This window comes from Rhinatrema bivittatum, chromosome 9 (assembly GCF_901001135.1).
Source record: "Rhinatrema bivittatum chromosome 9, aRhiBiv1.1, whole genome shotgun sequence".
Taxonomy (NCBI): domain Eukaryota; kingdom Metazoa; phylum Chordata; class Amphibia; order Gymnophiona; family Rhinatrematidae; genus Rhinatrema; species Rhinatrema bivittatum.
The window spans coordinates 227589643-227602875 of record NC_042623.1 but is presented as its reverse complement, the minus strand read 5'-3'; the positions used below and the strand labels follow the sequence as shown (position 1 = coordinate 227602875).

The 13233-nt window shown below is 44.2% G+C and overlaps 1 protein-coding gene across 1 annotated transcript in view; it reads left to right on the top strand.

The window, feature by feature from the left end:
- The window catches only part of LOC115099257 (probable cation-transporting ATPase 13A4), a 257489-nt gene extending 247174 nt beyond the window's left edge, over positions 1-10315 (top strand). Inside the window, exon 30 of the mRNA XM_029616766.1 lies at positions 8866-10315. Within this exon, the coding sequence (XP_029472626.1) occupies positions 8866-9087 (222 nt within the window). The 3' untranslated portion in view covers positions 9088-10315. The remainder of the gene's footprint in view (positions 1-8865) is intronic.
- Positions 10316-13233: the final 2918 nt, after the last annotated feature.

Below are 13233 nucleotides of genomic sequence, written 5' to 3'. Positions count from 1 at the left end.
TTTGTGAGTTCTGTTGGAGCCACGATATGCGAGGGGGGGTCAATGCTGGGATGACTTCTCCTCGCCATGAGTTAGGATTGCATTTGTATTACAGTTTCCTTGTCCAGAGTAGATGGCTAGTCAGGGTACCAGATTGCTATCTTGGAATGTCTGTGGCATAAACTCCCCGGTTAAACGGTCCAAGAGTCTTCAGGCACTGAAACGGAAAGCAGCAGATGTGGCCTTCCTTCAAGAAACTCACTTGTTCGATTCCGAACACAGGACGTTGTATCAAAGTTGGGTGGGGGCGGTCCATTTTGTATCTGCCAGCACTAAATCGGCAGGGGTGGCGATACCAATCCAAAAGAACCTCCCTTTGCGGATCCATACTGAGATCAAGGACCCGCAAGGGCACAGTTCTAATAAAGAATCCCTTTGACACCGATCATCTTTGTTTTCTTCGCTATTCAGCAATATTGATCGGCTTCCGCTTTATTTTTTGGGTCCCACAAGGTCGCTACATAATCTTAGTGGCTGAGTTCAATGTCCCGCTGATGGCTTGGGCAGAGGCGAACCTCCAGGACATCTCCGCCGTCCACATTGCCGGAAGGGACAACACCGCGGCGGACTTCCTCAGCAGGGAAAACCTAAATCCGTGAGAATGGCAGCTGTCCCCCACAGCCTTCCAGATGATTGTGGATCAGTGGGGGACTCTGGACATGGACCTATTAGCGGACAGGTCCAATGCTCAAGTACCCAGATACTTCAGCCGCAAGCGAGATCCGTTCTCGCACGGGATCGACGCCCTGGTTCAGCCATGGCCTCCAGGGACCCTGCTATATGCCTTCCCTCCGTGGCCCCTGCTGGGCGCCCTTATACACAAGATTCAGAGGCACAGAGGCCTAGTTCTTCTAGTAGCACCAGACTGGCCAAGAAGACCCTGGTACGTGGACATGAGAAGACTACTGACAGGGGAGCCCCTTCCCCTGCCTCCTCTCAGGGACCTGCTTCGTCAAGGTCCCATCCTCCACGAGGATCCAGCTCAATTCTCTCTTACGGTCTGGCCATTGAGAGGGCTAGACTGAAGAAAAGAGGTTACTCGGAGCCGGTGATAGATACACTCCTCCGAGCTCACAAGTTTTCCACATCCCTCACCTACATAAGGATCTGGAGAGTATTTGAAGCCTGGTGCGACACTCATGGCACCAATCCACATGCGACTACAATCCCTATTGTTCTGGATTTCCTGCAGGATGGGCTTCAGAAGGGTCTCTCCCTAAGCTCCATCAAGGTTCAGGTGGCTGCGCTGTCTTGCTACGGTCCCAGGAGGGATGGCAAGATCATTGCCACGCACCCAGATGTCTCCCGCTTCCTGAAAGGAGTCAAGCACATTCGTCCGCCACTGAAGTGGCCAGTGCCCCTGTGGAACCTCAACATAGTTTTGGATTTCCTCGCGGGATCCCCCTTCAGACCCCTTCGGAGCCTGTCTCTCCGTTCCCTAACTTTGAAGATGGTGTTCTTGCTGGCAGTATGTTCCGCATGCCGTATCTCAGAGCTACAAGCACTGTCCTGCTGTGATCCCTTTCTTAGAATCACTCCAAAGGCTATCCATCTTCACACGGTTCCCTCTTTCTTACCTAAAGTAGTCTCACAATTTCACCTCAACCAAACCATATCCTTGCCAACCATGGCGGGTTTGAAGAAATCAGAAGAAGGGCGTTTGCTACGCCATCTCGACATCGGCAGATTGCTACCCAGATACCTGGAAAAGACAGAAGCAGTACAAAAGACGGACCATCTGTTCATCCTTCACAGCGGGAAGAAGCAAGGGGAAGCGGCCTCTCGGCCCACCATAGCCCGCTGGATCAAAGAAGTTATCAGAGCGGCCTACGTAGAGGCCGGAAAGTCACCTCCTCTACAGGTCAAGGCTCATTCTACCAGAGCGCAAGCAGCATCTTGGGCAGAATCTAGGATGTTGTCACCCGCAGAAATATGTAAGGCGGCGACATGGTCCTCCCTCCATACCTTTTCCAGATTTTACCATCTGGATGTCCAGGCCAGGGAGGACACAGCATTTGCGAGGGCAGTCCTACGCGGTCCTCAGGCAGCCTCCCGCCCAGTCCGGGAGTAAAGCTTTTGTACATCCCAATTGTTCTGAGTCCATCTGGCTACACGCTAGGAAATGTTGAGATTACTTACCTGATAATCTCCTTTTCCTTAGTGTAGACAGATGGACTCAGCATCCCGCCCGGCTGCCAGTGTACATGGGTTTCACCAATTCAAGGTAAGCCATGTCATTTTCTTACATAAGAGCGTCCACTCTACCAGGTGTCGACGCTTTCCGGTTGGAAGCGCTGGCGGTCTCCAGCTACTATCAATCGGTCAGGGGAATCCTGTTTCACTAATTCATTGATCGTCAGTACACATACATCCATAACAGCTTTTGCAAGGAAGATTACTGAGTTGCTTCACTTCCTGTGGGGGTATATGTACCCGTGCTGACGTCAGATCCGTCTCCAACTGCTAGCACGAGCACACTATACCCAATTGTTCTGAGTCCATCTGTCTACACTAAGGAAAAGGAGATTATCAGGTAAGTAATCTCAACAATTTATAATAACAGATTTTATGAGAAAAAGACATTCATAGTCTTCTGAGGTAAAAATATCACAGCAACATGTATATTATCTTACATGCAACGCACTGGTTCCAACTAGAAAACCCTGCAAAAACAATACTTAGAACCCATATGGTATTAGGCCTTTCGTAAAGTGCATTTAATATGGGCTTAGCCCTCAGAAAGCCACGAGTAAACTGAATTACAATGATAATATAGTAAATACCAGCACTCGAACAATAACAACCCTACCTATGAAAAGGCAACACTGTAAATATTACACCAAGTCCTAAAACACTATTGCACCTCCTATTAGGAAAACAGAATAAGCCAGGCTATAGATCCCTACACATAAATTACATGTCATTAGAATACCTCGATCACACAGATGGACCGACACCAAATACAGATTAAAATGTAAACAGAAATGTGCAGACAAAACCTGAATGAAACCACAGGAAGCCAGATGCTGAATGCAGTGCAAGAATGGAAAACCAGAAACACCATCATTCCTCATAAAATAATAAAATCAAGAAATATAACATATTAATCATAATAATAAAACTATACTAACAGAATATTTCAAAACAGCTGACGAACAGAACATCACTCAAAAATTAAATTAAAATTTTTTTTAAATGTTCTCAAAAACCAATAAAATATTTCAAAACAGACAGATCAAACAACCCTGAACAGTTAAATCTAAGAAGAATAAAATAGAATTCCCCACACTCCATACCTGATATCTTTTGATTTCCAGTCACCCTGAAATTATCGTGGATTGGGGGGAGGGGGTCCACACAAACTTTATCCCCTCTCTCACACAAACATATATTCATAAGCACTCATGCACACCACACACACACTCACTCTCTCTCTCTCTCACACCACATTGCCAATGCACACAGGCTATCTTACACACACACATGCACATGGGCTCTTATGTATACCTGTACCACATATACATGCATACAGGCTGTCTTTCCCTCACCCACAGACATGCTCTACCTCTCTCACACTCACACACACACACACACACACCACACACATGCACAACGGCTCCCTTGTGCACACACACCGATGCACACACAGGTTCTCACTCTCACATGCATGCACACACACAAACACACATACACATGCATACAGGCTCACTCTGTCACATGCATACACGCACACTGGCTCTCACTCTCTTGTGCACACACTCACATTCTCAGGGCCATGTCGGGAAGGGGTCTGCCGCAGCCCCACCAAGCCTCTCTTCAGGTCTTGGCAGGATAGATAATGCTAGTGGTGCCCATTACATCCACCCAGCATATACTACCCAAAGACTTACTGCTCACACTCACCCCCTTCCCCAGTCTTTCTCTCTCACCAGTCACTGTCACCCCTGCCACAGACCAGTCTCTCTCTCACCAATCACTGTCACCCACTCCACCAGATTCTCTCTCTCACCAGTCACTCCCTCCCCCAGACCAGTATGCTCTCTCTCTCTCACCAGTCACTGTCACCCCCTCTTCGACTAGTCTCTCTCTCTTACCAGTAACTCTCTCCCTCCCCTCAGAGCAGTTTCTTTCTTTCACTAGTCAGTCTCCCCTTCCTCTAAACCAGTCTCTCTCACACCAGTCACTGTCTCCCCTTCCCCCAGGCCACTGTCAGCCCTCCTCAAACCAGTCTCTCTTTCTCATCAGTCACTGTCTTCCCCTCTTTCAAACTAGTTTTTCCTCTCACCAGTCACTGTCACTCCTCTCCCCAGACCAGTCTCCATCTCTCTTCAGTCACTGTCACCAGTCCCCACAGAACATTCTCTCTCTCTCTCTCTAATTATATTTCTCTCTCTCTTCAGTCACTGTCATCCCCTCCCCTTAGACCAGTGTCTCTCACCAGTCAAAATACCCATTCCACCAGACCTGTTGCTCTCTCTCTCTCTCTCACCAGTCACTGTCTCACCAGTCACTGGCAGGCCACCTCACCCTGCCTCATTATAGAACCGTCCCTGCCTAAGGATACAGAAGGAAATGATTTTAAAGACTATTTACCTGTGCTCGCCCTGTAGAAGTAAGTATGTCTTTTCATAATGCTCCCACTTTTACCCGCATAGAGCAGATGCGTTCCTGGGGGGTGGGGAAATGTTATACAAAATATGTGTAGCTTTGTATTTTCAAAAACTATGTGTGTTGCTTTTGCCAGAAAAAGCAGCCATAAATATCTGCATGTATTTTTTACCTGTTCCATTTTCAAAAGGAAAGAATTGGCATACTTTCCCTTGGAGAACTGGTGTAAAATCCATGTGCACTTTGCTTCAAAACACACAGTTTTAAAATTTGCCCTCCATAATGACTGCGGAGGGTGGATGGAATGTCAGAATTCATGGTGTAGTGGTAGTCAAATATATTTGTGACTGGCAGGGTTTGTAACCTTGGCAACTGTTACGAGAAATGTTCCCCAGGCTCCTCGATGTCCCAACACACAGGCAAGGATGCACATGGACAGCCAGATGACAACTGCTTTTGTGGTTATGATATCTGCTGCTTTTAGACAGAGTCCTGTGAAAGGTTGTGAAATATATTTTGTTCAAGGCCTAAAGAAGTCAACATGACGTGCCCTGCTAAGAAAAGTAAAGCTACTTGTAGGTGCCTTGCCCGATTGTCAACAATATAATACATTTGCCATGTTGAAAGAGGGTGACAAGATTCTTTTTTTAGTTTTTGTGACTGATCAACAAGATTATGGTTCCAGTGAATTGTCATCAGGAGTGGTGACTCTCCCTAGGGGAGAGCCATTGTGAAAAATGCTCCTTTCTACCTTGCTGAGATTACAGCATGCTCTTTTAGGTCCCCTGACCTAATGTTTCTAAATGGGCTGCCACTCAGCAAAGTGAAATTGATGTGATAATCTGGCACACAGGGGTGGATTGGCCTATCGGGGGATCGGGCTTCCCCCGGTGGGCCGGTCGCTCCCATCACGTGATTTTTTTTTTTTTTTTACTTCCTGGCCAAAGACAAGAAGAAGGTCTGCTGGCGCTGCAGCCCGAAGAGAAACCTGCGGGGTCACGGCAAAGCCATCCTGCCACAGCCGAAGACAGCCATGCGGGGCCGGAAGAGAGGCCTGCAAGGCCGCGGCAGAGCCCCCACCAGAGCCCAAGCAGAAGGGGTCATGAGCCGCCGCCAGAGCCCAAGCCAGCGGCTGCTGAAGAAAGTGAAGAGAAACCCAAGTCGCCGCCGGAACCCAGGAGAGTGACGTCCAAGAGGAAAAAAGAGGCCACAAGCCGCCGCCGGAACCCAAGCCAGTGGCGGTCAAAGAAAAGGAAAGGAGGCCAGGGGCCAACGCGAGAGCCCAGGTTGGCGGTGGTGGAAAAATGGGATAAGGGCCGGCAGCAGTGTTAGTGGAGGCTGGCAACTGCAGCTGGGCCTTTTCTTCTTCCCGCACCTGCCCCTGGCCCGGAACAGGAAGATACGTTCAGTGGGGTGCGCGGGAAGAAGAAAGAGGCAAGCTGCATGAAAAAATAGCGGCGGCAGCAGCGGCCCCGAGCAGTAGTGTGGGCCCGAACAAAATTAGAAGCAGCCAGAAATCGGCACAGGAGACAGCAGAATTAGCCTCCTGTGGCCGATGGGATTCTTCTTTCTTGGCATGCGGGGGCTAGAGGAGGAGGAGGCTGCTGCAGCTACCATTTGTGCTTGGGGGGGGGGGCAGGAAATGAGAGAGAAAGCCAGCCAGCCAGCCTGTAAGTGAGAGCATGTATGTGTGATTGAGAGTGTGCATGTGTAACTGTGACTGAGAGCCTGTGTGTAAGTGAGAGCATTTGATTGAGGTCATCTATGTAAAGTGTGTGAGAGAGAGCATGTGTGTGATTGAGAGAAACTGGTCAGAGAGGTGATGTGTGTATATAGGAGAGACAATGGACGTGACCGGTCAGGGAGTGTGTGTCTGTGAGAGAGAAAGTGATTATAGGAATGAGAAGCCTGTGCGTGTGCATGAGAGAGAGAGAGACTGATCGGGAAGGTGACTGGTGTGTGTGTAAGAGAAAGACTGGTCATGAGATGATTGGTGTGTGAGAGACAGAAACTGGTATGTGAGGGTGACTGGTATGTGTGCGTGAGAGAAAAAGAAAATGATTATGGGAATGAGAAGTCTGTGCATGTGGCGAGAGCTAGCATAGGAGTAAGAAACCTGGGTGTGTGTGAGGCACAGCATGGCAGTGAGAAGACTGTATATGTAAGATAGAACATGGAAGTGGGAAGCCTGTATGTGTGTGTGCATGAGAGAGAGAGAGACTGATCGAGAAGGTGACTGGTGTGTATGTAAGAGAAAGACTGTTCGGGAGATGATTGGTGTGTGAAAGACAGAAACTGGTCATGGGAGTGTAACTGGTGTGTGTGAGAGACAGAGAGATTAGTTGTGTGCCCTAAGGAAGAGGACCATGAGTACAGAGCATCAGCCACTACTGCTTCTGGTGTGTGCTACTGGCCTGCATGGAAGAAGAGTAGGAGAGCTGCTGGAAGGGGGTAGTAAAAGTGGCTTTTTAAGTTTATTTTTCTTGATTGACTGCCATTTTAATTACTGAATATTATGTGATGGGTCTGCTGTATTGAAATATTTTATTGGTGATTGTAGAATTTTAAATAATTTTTATGAGTTTTTAATTGTTGGATATTATTCTGCTCATAGTTGTTGTGAAACATTTATTCTGCTTATTAGTATAGTTAAACAATTATTTCTGTGTTGGGATCTATAGTTGCTTGGCTAGTTCTGTTTTCCTAATAGGAGGTGTATTGGTGTTTAGGGCCTGATTTAATATTTGTAGTGTTGCCTTTTCATAGGTAGGTTTGTTGCTGATTGAGTGCATTCCATAATACAAATGTAACTGTGTGCGGATTAGTTTATGTGCTTTACTGCAGATCCTGGGAGTATGTTAGGTCGGTTCTGTGTATGTGACCGAGGTGAGGTATTTTACTGTATCATTCTTATTTGTTTTATTTTCTCAAGAGCACATGCATTAGTGATAAACTGCTGTCTTTTCATAAGTAGGACTATTGAGCCTGGTAGTTGGAGTTTGTGTTGCTGTTACTGAGATGACACTAGAACCAGAATATATTTTTTGTAAGGTGAGTTGTACAGGGAATGTCATAATTCTGTTTTACATCCATAATTGTGGGTCAGGGGGGTTCCCGTGGATGCAAACTGTACTTTTACATTTAGCCCTATGATGGTCATGTGTTCAGTGTGTCACGCATGTAAGAACCATCTGTCAGGTGTGTCCTGACAGAAAAAAGGTTGAGAACCACTGTGCTAGAGAACAACTAATTCATGACCATCTCAAGGTGACTGGAATTAAAAGTTCCCAGGTATGGAGAACCGGGGATTTTTTCTATCCTTATTAGTTTTAATTATTGAATATTATTTGATGTCTGCTCTTTTTGAAATATTTTATTGGTGTATATACACATTTTTGAAAATTTGCCTGAGTTAAATTACTGGAGGTTCTATTCATCAGCAGTTTTGAAATATATATATTTTAGTATGATTTTCCTATTGTGATGTTTTATAGTTCTTGATTTTATTGTTTCATGTTTCATGTTTTATGTTTCTTGTTTCACGTTTTATGTTTCATGTTTTATGAGGAATGATGGTATTTTCTGTTTTTCCATTGCTGCATTACATACAGTCTAACTTATTGTGATTTCCAGTTCAGTTTGTCTGTGCACTTCTGTGTATATTTTATGGTCCCTTTATTCTGTATTTGGTGACTCACCAAATTGTATGTGTAATTGGATACCCATGGGCCAGTATGGAGAAAAATCCCCCGGGCCACTATTTTCCCACAATCCGCCCCTGCTGGCACAGCAGCAATTGCCTGTTCCACACCCTTTTACTAAAGGAATAGTCTCATACCAAACAAATGAGCAGCAGGAAATGATGTGCTTCCTGACTAAGGACGAGCTCACAAAAAATAAGTTCCCTTTTTATTTTGATTTCTGCCGAGCCATGAGATTGGGAATTCCATTCTCTGGGAGCCACAAAGCCTATTGTGATATCCAAAATGCATGTGCACACTTGCTCACAGAGGAGCTAAGGAGAGCTAATTTGCTTATAACCTGAAATCCTTATTTGCTTATAACCTGAAATCCTGAGTGGTGCCTAACCTTTGGGAACTTTTCCTAGTCTTCAAGTAGCCTTAAGTAGATTTGTATTTTTGTTCACTAGGATTTCCTAAGATAAATACCCCTTTCAGCATTGGAAGATCCACATACACTGTTTTTCTTGTTTTGCAGGAAGCCATAATCGAAAACAGAGCACTCTGGATACTGCTGAAAAAGTGCTTTCACTTCCAGTCAAAGAGCTGCTATAAAAAACTGCAACGTGAGTTGGAAAAGGATATAGATTGGCCACCGACAGACAAAACTGCATATTCATTACCAGCTGGCATACCAGCAATTGGAGAGATTGCATCCTATAGCAATCCAGCTTACGAAAATGAGGAGAAGGGCAGCTGAGAAGGGCAGACCCATTCAAAGCAAGGGATTGCTTAAGGCGTGCACAGCGCGCATGACTTTTGTCATTTATATAACATTGGGGGTTTATTTTCTGCAAGTGAAAAATTGTACATTATGGGGGCAATGCTGAGTAGCCCCAGGAATGGATTTGGACATAAGCAACACAGACAACTGCCAAATTTTGAAGGTGCCAAGTACCCAGACAGAAGAAGAAACTGCATTTCTGTTCTCTTCTGTATTCTGGAAGCACTTTTGAATAGCTCGTGTACCTGGAGAGTAGGGGGATACTTATACTGTGCACATTTTGTTGCTAATTTTCAAAGGGAAAAGGCCTGAGGTGTTTGCCTCTTCTGTTTGTGTGTGCAGCAGAGAAGGGGGGAGGGGAGGTAAAATAGCATGTGTACTTTTGAAAATGCCAACTATGCGTGCTATTTTATTCCCCCGATCCAAACATGTCCATAGGAATGTCCTTTTTTTTAAATATGTCTAAAAGTACATGAGTCATGAACCCCTCACCTCCTTTTAAGCTGCTCTGAGGACAGCACTTTTCAAACAGGTCATTTTTACCTGAGTAAATCGGTTATTTCCTCACTTAGGTGGCTTTGAAAATTGCTCTCTGCACATAGGGGTAGATTTTTAAAGTTATGTGCGGGCATAGATCTGTTCGCGCAACCCGGCCTATGCCCGATTTTAATTAGCAGCAATAAATAATAAGACAGCAGACAGACAGAATAAAGTTGTGAATTCATGTTTTATAGCAAAGTCTTTTAATCATTTCGGAAGCACTCCTTATTTACACTGAAATTTCAGATTCTCCCACTTATTCAATTGCAATGAGTTCAATCCTCCTTTACCTCCTAATTTAGCTCTTAAATCTTCCCACAGAAAGTGGTTAGAAAGTATACAGTCCAAATATTTAGTAAGAATTTATTCCCAGATTTAATATATTTAATCCTTTACACATCCTTTAACTCCTCAGACAGCACCAAAAGGGTACTTTACTCTCTTTCTTGATTCACCCCTTCTGTAAAACTTCTTTAAATATCAACAAAGTTTTTCTTACCTTTATGTTGTATCTTTGTTTCTCCTGGTAGAACACTTTACTGGAATCCCTTGCTTTAGATGGAATTTGTAACACCTCTGTATGTTAAGAACATAAGAAATTGCCATAAGCCCAGCTCCTGTTTCCAATAGTGGCTAATCCAGGTTACAAGTACCTGGCAAGTAACCAAACACCAAATAGATACCATGCCACTAATGCCAGCAATAGCAGTGGCTATTCCATGTCAACTTGATTAATAGTAGGAACTTATCCAAACCTTTTTTAAACCCAGCTACATTAATCGCCTTAACCACATCCTTTGGCAACAAATTCCAGAGCTTAATTGTTCATTGAGTGAAAAAGAATTTTCTCCAATTTGTTTTAAATGTGCTATTTGCTAACTTCATGGAATGCCCCCTTGTCCTTCTATTATCTGAAATAGTAAATAACCAATTCACAATTACCCATTCTAGTCCTTTCAAGATTATATAGACCTCTATCATAACCCCCCTCATCCTTCTCTTCTCCAAGCTGAACAGCCCTAACCTCTTTAGTCTTTCCTCATAGGGGAGCCATTCCATCCCCTTTATCATTTTTGCCCCCTTCTCTGTACCTTCTCCAGTTCAACTATATCTTTTTTGAGATGCGGAAATCAGAAATGCATACAGTATTCAAGGTGCGGGCTCATCATGGAGCGATACAGAGGCATTATGACATTCCTGTTTTAATCTGCAATGGCCTTATCTTCCCTAAGTGCCCCTTTAACCCTGTGATCATCTAGCAGTCCAACCAACTCCCTTATAGGCTTCCTGCTTCGAATATATTTTAAAACATTTTTTTTCAAATCCTTTCTTAGCCTGTCATCAATATTTTACATTTAACTGGACAATGCTTATGCTTTTTCTGATTTTCATCAGATGGATCCTTCTTCCAGTTTTTGAAGGAAGTTTTTTTGGCTAAAATAGCATCTTTTACCTCACCTTTTAACCATGCCAGCAATCATTTGGCCTTCCTTCCACCTTTATTAATGTGTGGAATACATCTGAACTGTGCTTCTAAGATTGTATTTTTAAACATTGTCCATGCCTGTTGTACACTCTTAACCTTTGCCACTGCACCTTTCAGTTATCTTCTAATTATTTTCCTCATTTTATCCAAATTTCCCTTTTGAAAGTTTAATGCTGGAGCTGTAAATTTACATATTGTCTCCCTTTCAGTCAGTACAAATTTGATCATGTTATGATCACTATTGCCGAGTGGCCCCACCACCGTTACCTCTCTCACTAAATCCTGATTTCCATTTTCCACTAAGAATTAAATCTAAAATAGCTCTTTTTTGTTCCTGAACCAATTGCTCCATGAAGCAGTCGTTTATTCCATCCAGGAACTTTACATCTCTAGCATGTCCTGATGTTACATTTACCCAGTCAATATTGGGGAAATTGAAATCTCCCATTATTAATGCACCGCCAAATTGGTTAGCTTCCCTGATTTCTCTTGGCATTTCATCATCCATCATCATTTTGAACAGGTGGATGGCAGTATACTCCAATCGCTTTACTTTTAGCCAACACACATGTGATTTCTACCCATAAAGATTCTATTGAGCATTTAGTCTCTAGTATGAGCTTTATCCTGTTGGACTCTATGCCATCCTAGACATAGAGCACCACCATCCCCACCAAGTTGATCCTCCCCATAATTGCGATATAATTTGTACACTGGTTTAGCATTGTCCCATTAGTTATCCTCCTTCCACCAGGTCTCTGAGATGCCATTTATCTACGCACATGTTATAAAATCCAGGGTCAGCGCAAGCAAGGGGGGTGCACACTTGTGCACCTTGCACGCGCCTAGCCCAAGGGGAGCCCTGATGGCTTTCCCCGTTCCCTCCAAGGCCGCTCCAAAATCGGAGTGGCCTTGGAGGGAATTTTTTTTGCGATTCCCCCCTACCTTCCCCTCCCTTCCCTATCTAGCCCACCCCCCAGCCCTAACTAAATCCCCCCCCTACCTTTTATTTCCGAAGTTACACCTGCCCGAGGCAGGCTCAGTGCGCGCAGGGCAGCTTTTCGGGGGTTACGCGCGGAACAGGAACAGGAAGCATTTCAGAAAACTCTACCCTGGAGGTTCCCGCTTCCAAATGTTTGGTATACTGATTCCCAGGTACCATGGGTTATCAGTTCCAAGTGGAAAAAAATATTATAAATAACCCAAAAAAGGGGAAAAATCAAGCAAGAAGGGTGGAATAAAACTTCCTTGTCTCCAAACAGAGGTGATAGTACAAAAAGACAATTAATGCAAAAATAAAATTCCTCTGAATCTGGTCACCAGACAGTTTAAATTCTCTGGAGGAAAGACAAGAATCTTTCCTTAACACATGATCTAACCTTAGACTGCAGATTCCCCAGAAGGGAAACCAAGACTTCTCACAGGGAATTCTCAAAAATTGGCTTAAGAGAATTAAAAGAAGCTTAAAGGCTGGCGTAGATAGTCAGCAGAGGCTGGCTCCTAAATGGGAAATCTTCCTTACTCCTTTCCCATAAATTAAGAAAAATTAAAGCAAGAGACAGAGAGCAACCTGCTTCCTTGAAATGTTAAGTAAAAATCCCCCAGGATAGTAGGTGCATTGGGGATGATAAACAGCTAGAACACACCCTCTGCCTGTTCCCACCTGGGGGAGCAACACCCAAACTGTTCTTATTTATCTCTGTACAGAACCTCCTCAGATGAAAGGTACACTCCTTTGGTAAGGGGAAGCTAAAGGTCCCTTACATATATTTGTATATTTTTAATACATGTTTTTATTGTACATCACTTTGAGTCTTGACATTGGTGACTAATAAATACTGAAATATGAAATAAAGTTACCTGATTAACTGGTAACTTACAGCTTACCGACCTATTGAATGTGAACCTTGGTGTGTTTAAATATTAACTTCCTTGGACCTGTTTTATTATAGGAACTCATTTCCTCTTGGGAATACCCTATCCAGTCTGAATTTCAGGCTCGCCATAATGAAGATGCATGAGATATATTTGCCTACACTGGGTCTAAGGAGTGACATGCAAACATTTGACAGACATTCCTTTATAGATAGTCTTGA